The sequence below is a fragment of the Sinocyclocheilus rhinocerous genome, unplaced genomic scaffold (assembly GCF_001515625.1).
Source record: "Sinocyclocheilus rhinocerous isolate Xijiao unplaced genomic scaffold, SAMN03320098_v1.1 scaffold2788, whole genome shotgun sequence".
Classification (NCBI taxonomy): Eukaryota; Metazoa; Chordata; class Actinopteri; order Cypriniformes; family Cyprinidae; genus Sinocyclocheilus; species Sinocyclocheilus rhinocerous.
The window spans coordinates 232261-242760 of NW_015641436.1; the positions used below are offsets into that span (position 1 = coordinate 232261).

General features: G+C 33.7%; 1 protein-coding gene across 1 annotated transcript in view; it reads right to left on the bottom strand.

Moving 5' to 3' along the window:
* LOC107754900 (protein phosphatase 1 regulatory subunit 14C-like) overlaps positions 1-10289 on the bottom strand; it is a 15341-nt gene extending 5052 nt beyond the window's left edge. The window contains exon 1 of the mRNA XM_016571520.1: positions 9909-10289. Coding sequence (XP_016427006.1) covers positions 9909-10136 — 228 coding nt within the window. The 5' untranslated portion in view covers positions 10137-10289. The remainder of the gene's footprint in view (positions 1-9908) is intronic.
* Positions 10290-10500: the final 211 nt, after the last annotated feature.

Below are 10500 nucleotides of genomic sequence, written 5' to 3' on the forward strand. Positions count from 1 at the left end.
GGGCGAGGTTGTGGTTAGAACGCTTGGTTGAGTGCATCAGACGAGACGATGAAGAAGTTCATCAAAGCCGGAACTAATCGAGCCGTTTGTGCCAGGATGGGGAGAAAGGTATTTTAATAATGTAAATTATGTGAAAAATAATGCGTTTTTCGAACCACCAAGCATGAGAGCATGTTCTAGTACACCCCCAAAACAAAATCAAGACTTTGTAAAAGAGCATAATAGGACCCCTTTAAATTTGCAATAATATTTCACAATATTACTGTATTTTTGAACAAATAAAAAGTATAAAAAACTAATTGGTCTTACCAAATGTAAACATGCTAATGTGTAATTTGTGCTACAGTGTTTAAGACAAATACTTTTTTTTACATACAGTAATTGTGTTTTCTGAATAATCAACGATACAAATAATCTTTCAGAATTTGCATTTAAAATGTATTCATTAACACTTAACATTTATTTTTAAAATGTCATTCTACTTGTATATTTTTCTCAAATTTTCTGAAAGGCAGACTCCGCTCTAACTGTCCTGCGAGTGAACGTCATCTAACTGTGCAACCCATGACAGCTTCGCATCGTCCACGGTTAACAGTTCAGCTGAAAAAAGCAGCAGGATTTCTAGTTCTTCCCCCCAGATCTACCAGTTACCAATTTCTCTGTCTCAAGCTGCACTGATGTTGAGTTTACTAGCAGCTCAAATGAGCAGCAGTAATAAACACTACTTCCTTTCAGAGAGAATACAGAAAGAAGGAGAGTGAAAGAAAGAGAGATTTAGATTTAAAATGACTAATTTCGCGAGTTTCCTCAAAAGATGTCAAGAATCTCAATTCTCATATTATCTGAGCAGTGCGATCCAGACAAAGGTGGATATTGTGAATGCATGTAAATCTATTCTGACACACTTTTACTCTTAAGACAAACACTAATGGATACACATCAATGTATATTAACACTATAAATCTGCAAAAGCAGACACACTCACATATGCACTTTCAGTGAAGACTTTGACAAATCAGCATTTTAGTGCACTGGCATGGTTCCTTTAACCTTATTAGAGCTGTTTGTTAAAATAATGATCCAATCAGTAGCCTGCCTGCTGTCAGATTGGCTCATTCATCATGTGTTTACACATTCACCATTAGAAGAACTAATATTTCAGACCTTTGTCTGTGTGTGTGTTCTCCTTTGAAGGGGAAATGGCAATGAAGACAATACCAGCCACAAAGACTCCAGCAGATAAAGCTCAACCATCAGCAGATCAGTCAAGCCAACCGCCAAGACATGACCAATCAATCACAGACTGATCTAACATCAGTCAAGATAAGTTGACACAGAGGCCATCGGCCTTCTCAAATAATCATTTCATTAGCTACATTCACACTGGTGCACCAAGCAGATAGTCTGGAAACTACATAACAGCATCCAAAAACACTCAGAACAACTTAGCAACCACATTAGCAACACCTCAGCGTTGCTGTGTTGCACATACAAGCACTACTGACATTTTCTTCCAAAGATTGGCTCATTCATCATGCGTTTACACATTCACCATTTAGAAGAACTAATATTTCAGACCTTTGTCTGTGTGTGTGTGTGTGTGTGTGTTCTCTCTTTGAAGGGGAAATGGCAATGAAGACAATACCAGCCACAAAGACTCCAGCAGATAAAGCTCAACCATCAGCAGATCAGTCAAGCCAACCGCCAAGACATGACCAATCAATCACAGACTGATCTAACATCAGTCAAGATAAGCTGACACAGAGGCCATCAGCCTTCTCAAATAATCATTTCATTAGCTACATTCACACTGGTGCACCAAGCAGATAGTCTGGAAACTACATAACAGCATCCAAAAACACTCAGAACAACTTAGCAACCACATTAGCAACACCTCAGCGTTGCTGTGTTGCACATACAAGCACTACTGACATTTTCTTCCAAATAAATTAACAATTTACTAAACACTAATATATATAAAAGAAACTTTCTATATTATATTACTAATAGATAATGATATTCTAATAATGTGTGTGTGTGTGTGTGTATAATTTTTAAATATATTTAAATATATATTTTAATAATTTATTTTATTGTATTAATAATATGTTGAATTATTTATTTAAATATTTATATATTAATATGCATTTTATATATAATTATTGTTCTACATAAATGTATTTTATATTTATTTTTTATAAATGATTATTAATTATATTCATGTGTGCTGAATTATATATTGAATTATGCATTTGTTATATACAGTGGGTACGGAAAGTATTCAGACCCCCTTAAATTTTTCACTCGAATTATATATTGAATTATGCATTTGTTATATATATATATATACACACATATACACACAGTACACACATATATTGATAAATAATTACATTTAATTATTATTATTAATTATATATTTTATTTAATAACAGTTTATTAAATATTATGAGAAACTGAATATATATATACATACAGTGGGTACGGAAAGTATTCAGACCCCACTTAATATTTAATAGTAATTAATTAATTACAAATTGTTTTTTTAAAGATTGTTTTTATCATATTGCCATTGCAGTCATTTTATAAAGGCTTCTTGTCATTTTCATAAATGTTTCATTTGAGTAATCCTTAATGGCCACTACAGAATCATAATCATTTTAATAATTTTAGTAAATCATTTTTCATTCCAGCGGCTTGCATGTAATGTCTGTCTGCAGGTGGATTGTGGGTAGTGACCGTGTGTGCTGTCAGGTCAGAGAGTTGAATGAGCTCTTCCAGACTGCAGAAGCAGCACAGACACCTTCACTTGACCTATTTGTGCGTTGGGTCTCATCATGCAGTCGACTGGTGTCTCTTCTGCAAACACAGAGCAGAGGGAAGCCGTCTCTCTCTCCCTCACGGAGCAGACAGGTCAGATCACTGAGCATTCGTATCAGAAAAGCAAACAGGCGCTGGTGTGAGAGAGGTCTTGCAGGAAAGTGTGAAATGTACACAGAAATGCCAACGGCAATGCTGAGAAAACACACACACACACACACACACACTCCCACACACATAACACGACTGAATACCAACACAAACAAGCAGACTGTACTGTGCTGCGCACATATGTGCTCATGAAATACTATCCGCATGTCACGGATGATTTATGATCAGGGTCATCCGGTCGGCAGAATGAAGATGATAAATTTGGTCTCTACAAGGCAAGGGTGACATTAACTCAATTTTGAGTGGGAATCAGTTGCATTTGTTGCTTTAGTAGTGCCCTTAGTAGGATAAGACAAATTTCAACCCTATATAGTTTTAATAAAACAAGCAAAATGTAACTAACTTGCAACATGCATTTTTATTCTTTTTGTATTTTGCATGCAAGTGCATGTTTTGACATTTTATTATACTGGTTTTTATAATTAGTCTCTTATGCTCACCAGGCTGCATTTATTTAATTTGAAATACAGTAAAAACAGTAATATTGTGAAATATTGTTCCAATTTAAAAATGACTGTTTTCTATTTTTTGTATTTAAATATATTTTAAAATGTATAATTTATTCCTGATTTCTGAAGGATCATGTGACACTGAAGACTGGAGTAATGATGCTGAAAATTCAGCTTTGATCACAGGAATAAATTACATTTAAAAATATATTCAAACAGAAAACAGTTTTTAAATTTGTAATAATTAATGCGGTCAAACGATTAATCGCATCGAAAATAAAAGTTTGTTTACGTAATATGTGTGTGTACTGTGTATATTTATTATGTATATATAAATACACACACATACAGTATATATTTTGAAAATATTTACATGTATATATTTCTATTCATATAATTTATATTATATATAAATATATTTAATATATAAACAGCATATTTTTCTTAAATATATGCATGCATGTGTGTGTATTTATATATACATAATAAATATACACAGTACACACACACACACACACACACATATATTATGTGAACAAAAACTTTTATTTTGGATGCGATTAATCGCGATTAATCGTTTGACAGCACTAGTAATAATATTTTACAATATTACTATTTTTACTGTATGTTTGATCAAACAAATTCAGCCTTGACGAGCATTAAAAAAAATTTATAATTGGTGTGACCAAATGTAAACATGCAAATGTGTCATTTGTGCCACAGTGTTTAAGACAAATACTTAAAAAAAAAAATTTTTTATGTACGATAATTGTGTTTTCAGAATAACCATCGATACAAATAATCTTTTCGGAATTTGCATTTAAAATGAACTTGGTTCAGAAAGCCATGACGCTACAAGGTCAAACGGAGATTAAAATCCAAGATAAACACAAACAAACGGCGACAGGATCGTCTCTAATACAAAACACAAACACACTGCATCAATACAGACACAGTCAAAGAGGAATGAAAAGCAGCGCCTGGGATATCAGATAGACAGACAGACAGACCCCTGAAGCGCTCAGCATCAAAGACGAACCCCTTCCCCCCTCGCTGCAGAGGAAGACAGCGGAGTGGGGGGTTGTGGGTATCTTTTGCAGACAGGTGCATATTAGCAGAACCCCACTGGGCTGAATGTACTGTAGAGGACACATCTCACAGTGTTTTATGCTGTGTTGTGTGTCAGTATGCAGAGTGTGTTTAGCTGCTATTTTCAGGAAACCATTTGTTTGCAGTCTGTGACTCAGTACTGATAATTAACGAGATGCTGAATTTAGTCACTTTATTTGACAGATTACAACATTTAGTGCACAATGAAAGAAAATATGAAAAATTCAAATAATACATTATTATTTACTTATTTTATTCATTTATCATGTCCCTCATCACCACTGCATTTTAATGGGTTATATATGGGGGGAAATAATTTATACGATATTATTATAGTTTTTATTCATATTTTGAATTAGGTTTCATTTTTATATTTTCTGTTCTCATTTTAATTTTAGTTAGGTTTAGTAATTTTGCTTTGTCATTTTTTAATGTCTATATTGTTTTTATTAATATTTTTAAAGTCTTAATTTTTCTATTTTTGTCATTTTAATTTTAAAGTTTTAGCTATTTTGTTGTGTTCTTGTCGTTTTTATTAGTTTGTTTTTTAAAATATGTCTATAGCTTTTATTAATATTTTAAATTAGTTTTCATTTTTAGATTTTCTGTTTTCAATTTAATTTTAGTAAAGGTTTTGTTGTGTGTTCTTGTCATTTTTATTAGTATTGCTTTTTTAATTTTTTATTTCAGTTTAAATTTTAGTTATTTTAGTTCATCCATTTAAACTAACTAGCTGAAAAAATAATAAAAAATTTTTTTTTTTAAATTATTTACATTTTATTTTTTTAGTTTTAGTTAACTGTAATAACCCTGATTACAATTAAAATATCATGCTTTAACTTTTTTTTTCTTTTCTAAAATCTTTCTCTTTGTAACCCCGAAAAAAAATTGTAACAGGCTTTTTTAAACAACACAGAATCATGGGTTTTCAATTATTTCCCCCCATTATTAATTAAAAAGTATACTAAAACGTAATACCATAAAATGTATTTACATTGCAAGTAATTTAATTATAAGTATAATTGAAGTTAAAGTTGAAATAATACGCACTTTGCATCTTCTTTGTAAGGTTGTAACCACATATTTTGAGATAAGAGTTTAAAAATCAGCCATAAAAATGGAAAATGCACGTTTATTGCCTGCTAATCTGAATATTTAGGATTAGTTTTTAGTACAGCAGTGCTACTGAATTAGCTTTCACATCCTATCACAGCACTATTCATCCTTGATCACACAAAGAGAATCTGCACACTTTCAAACCGCTGCACGCTGCCCAAAATAGACAGCATCCTCAGCAGAAAACAGCTTAGGCAGCAGTTTGTGACCGTCATTGATTTGAGGACTCCATCATTAGCTTGTACGTAACCACCTCATCCACACGTTCAATACACTAATGAACTCCAGATGGACCTGTTTTACTAAGACAAAGCCCATCAGAGCTCTGACACGCATGCAAATCGCAACAAGAAGCGGCCTACATTTGCTCTTCGTAAGCCTTGTAAGCACAGATGAGGCTGCTGAGAAAGCAGAGATCATGCTGTGAAAATGGACACACACACACACACACACACACACACACACACACACACACACACAAACATCTTTAGTGTTTCTCAGAGGGTTGTTAGTGTGTGCATGAGGTATAAGATGACATGCTGTTTTACTCAAAGCAGAAATTGATTCAACTCCCATTCCAAAAATCTCTGTAATTTTATACCATCAAATTGCCTGTTTTTCCTTTCTTTTATCGTCTGCTAAACATATTCTATTGAATGCGTCCATCCTCTGCCTTTCCATTACTTTCCTCTCATCTTCTGTTCTAATTCCTTTCCCCCAATCCTCTTCTCCCAGAAGTCATGGAAATTAACCTCTGAATATCCTGATAACGTTACACCATTTTTTTCTCACTCGCTATGACAAATTCATCTAATCCATGCTGTGCTGTCATTCATTCTGATCAGCTGAGGTCGGAGTTCAGCTCTGTGATGTCATAGTCAAGTGATGTTATAAAGCAAGCCAGTTTAAGCTCAAAGACTCAATAAATGGCCAATGCTTTGCAAGCACTGTAAATACTTAATACTTGTACTCAAGGAGGCAATAGAGCAACCTTCAGATGGTTTACCATTAAACCAAATGATATTGTTCAGGTTTTCATTTTTATATTTTCCGTTTTCATTTTAAATTTAGTTAAAGTTTTAGTAATTTTGTTGTGCATTCTTGTCATTTTTTTTAAATATGGCTATATTATTAATTTAATGTTTATATTATTCATTTTTTTATTTCAGTTTTAGTTATTATAGTTCATCCACTAACTATCTGAAATAAAAAAGGTTTTATTTAAATATTAATGTTTTATATCAGTTAAAGCGTTATTTCAAGTAACAAAAATATTTATGGTTTTAGTTAACTATAACCCTGATTATGATTTAAATATCATGCTTCTGTTTTTTCCTTTTCTTTTCTAAAAATGCTTTTTTGAGTTTGTAACATTCAAACCCAAAACCAAATGCAACAGACTTTATAAAAAACATGTTTGAACAATACAAGGTTTTCAAATATTTATCCCATTATAGAGTGATTTTTAAAAAAGTCATAATGCTAGAATATTTATTTGAATTGCAAGCAATTTAATCAGAAGTAGAATTGAAGTTAGAGCTTAAATGAGTAGCCAGCTCTTGTTGGCAAGGCTGGTGCCAGTTAGGGTTATTATAGTAAAACTAAAACTAAAACCAAAACCATGTATAAAATGTTACTTGAAATAAAAATTAAATGAAATACAATTAAACTAAGTACTAAATCTACAACTAAAAGGAATGCATAAAAAATAAACTATATAGACATTCAAAAAATGTCAAAAACACAACAAAATTACTAAAACTTTAGCTATAAATAAAGTCAAGACAGAAAGTCTAACAATAAAATCTAAAATATTCAAAATATTAACTGCACACTTGCATTGCATTATTGTCTTTTGCCATTTGGGAATGCAACAAGGCATACAATCAAGCAGCTAGCATGTGCATTCATGTAGAGTAAGTTTCAGGTCTCGGGGTTCAGTTAGAAATAGTTCAATTCTGTCAAACCTCTCTAGAGGCAGAAAACCTTCACTGTCTGCAAGTAATCCCATACTGACCTACTCTTCCTTAAGTAGGTCTGTCCACACCTTACTAACCCTAAAGGCCATATTGCACAATGGGGATGCTGTTAGTGAGCGGCACGCAAATCCCGCCAGCAACTGTCTGTTTACATGCTAACCTGCTAAACACTTTCCCTGAACTCATTTAGCAGTGTGAGAGACATATTTAAGTAATACTGAATAAACAAACAAACATGCCAAATCAGCAATTTGATTTCTGAAGGATCATGTGACACTGAAGACTGGAGTAATGATGCTGCTGAGAATGCAGCTTTGCATCACAGGAATAAATTACATTTTAAAATCTATTCAAATAGAAAACAGTTATTTAAAATTGTAATAATATTTCACATTTTTGTGGTTTTTACTGTATTTTTGATCAAATAAATGCAGTCTTGGTAAGCATAAAACACTTATCTTGCAACTTAGCTCAACAGAAAAAAATGAACCGTGAAAGTAACAGAAACATAAATAAAATACGTAAAATAAATTTTAATGGGCATAATTAAGTGTGAAAATAACAGAAGGATATACAGTCAAAGTTAACCAACTAACATTATACATACTCTTTTGGTTTCTGTACCCAATATTTAAAAAATTTACAAATGCAATGAAAATATTGGCATCGGTACTCGGTATCGGCAAGTACCAAAAATAAAAGTATCGGTATCAGGCGAGTACTGGAAAAAGTGGTATCGGTGCATCCCTACTGCAGACAAATGCAACAATCTTGCTATTATACTAGTCTTTTAATAAAGCTCTAATTGCATTGTTGAAGATTATTTTTCACAGAGTTTATTAGTGCAGCTATACGGTCCAATTCAGAATCCTGTCGTTTACATGAAGTCTATTGCCTTTGATAAGCTGCTGTTAATGGGCGCCCAGACATTGAGCTGTGAACGGTTATTGGCTATGTGTGACTTCCTCCTCTTGTTTCTAGTGTAAATGTGATGGGTCGTTAAATACACCCGAGTAAACACCTCTTTATGAGCTCACATGTTTAATCTGATTAGATGCTTGAGCTTGTAAACAGCATCCTATTTGATGTTTTGATTAACACACAAAAGGTCCAAAATGTAAGTTATTATAAAATACAGTAAAAAAAGTACTTAATTTTTATAAAGATATTTTTATATTCATATATATTCACTTACAAAGAAAATATACATTTACACATTGATGTATATGTATAAAGAATAAGACATTTTTTAAGGTTTGTTTTGATCTAAGAAATTTGTGCTTATAAAAATATCAAATTTCCTGTTTTTTAATCAGACTTTCGAAGCACAGAATCCTTTTAACCGGGTCAACTAGTCGTTTCTCGCTTTCTTGTCTCTCTGGGGCCAACACAGCATCAGCAGAAAAAAAGCAAGCTGCTGCAGAACAGAAACATTGAGAGATACGGCTAGAGAAAGGACAAAAGAGACCAGCACACTGTACAGAGCAATAAGACACCTCACAGAGGTCAGCAGAATGACGTTTGGTCATCTTCAAATGAGCACTGATGCCGAAGGATGCCACACTTTAAAGATGTCTATAGCTGTAGCGTCATGCATTACATCGCAGCTAAATGTAGGTCACACAAAGAAGACCAATTCATCAACCTATAAACCCGAGGGAATGGTGTAGCTTTGAGGTTAAAAATCTTGGTTTGTGACCTTTTAGGTCAAAACCCCACAAGAGCTGATTCATATTCTACTGCATCACCATTGTGCCCTTGATCAAGACACTTAACCTCAAGTACTCCAAGAAGAGTAATAAATGAACTGTACAAAAGCTGAAAATAACTGATGTAACTGAAATAACATGTTGGCAGATATTATTAATCTATATTGTTGTATTTCTAAAAGATAGATTCATACAAAAGGTCCAAACTGTATTTTCTTTTTGTATAAAATACAGTAGAATAGATAACACTTGCCTGTACTGTAATAATTAAACGAATAAAAGTATATGATTCATAATATATTACGATATAAATTAGTGTATTTTTTATTTAAAAATAAAAATAATATAGTAATAGTCATTTTTATTTTTGCAACGAAAAATTATTAGTAATTTTTCTATTTATTTATTTTACAATCTAAATCTAAAATAAAAAAAATATCGAAACGATACACAACAAACTAAAATAAAACACAATTAAATAAAAAAATCTAATGATCAATAATGATCTAAATTAAAAGGCTCTTTATGCAGTTCCGGTTTGGGTCCAGTCTTACCTCGCAGTCGTAAAGTTCGCTCAGCTGTTCAATGATCCATTCCTCCAGTATGAGTCTCTTCCGCAGCTCTTTTCTGTCGTACTTCACCGTCACTTTGCCCTGTTTTTTCGGCACCGGGTCATCGCGCTGCATCGGTCCGGAGCCGGCGCAGCCCACGCCGGGCTGAAAGAACACCCTGCCCGCGGCTGGCGGCAGCTGCGCGGTGGTCTCGGCGCTGGCGGTGGACATTGTGGCGGTGATGGCGATGATGATGGGGGTGGTGGTGTCTGAGGGGTGTATGCAGGGACACAGTTTCTCACACCTGCTATTTAAAGCACAGCGCGAGCATTTAAAGGACGCCCGGCGCGTGGGAGGGGAATGTCAAGCCAATGTGCGCGCTCGCCTTAACGCTGTGAGTGCCGGAGCGCACACAGTATTGGTGAAGAGGGAAATCCCTCTGCGCTCATTGGACACAACAGAGATCCTGAACAAGCTGTGCCATTACCATGGTACAGTATGAGATGATAATACCATGACAGACATGTACCATGGTATTAATCTCTACCTGCTATCTATCTATCTATCTATCTATCTATCTATCTATCTGTCTCTG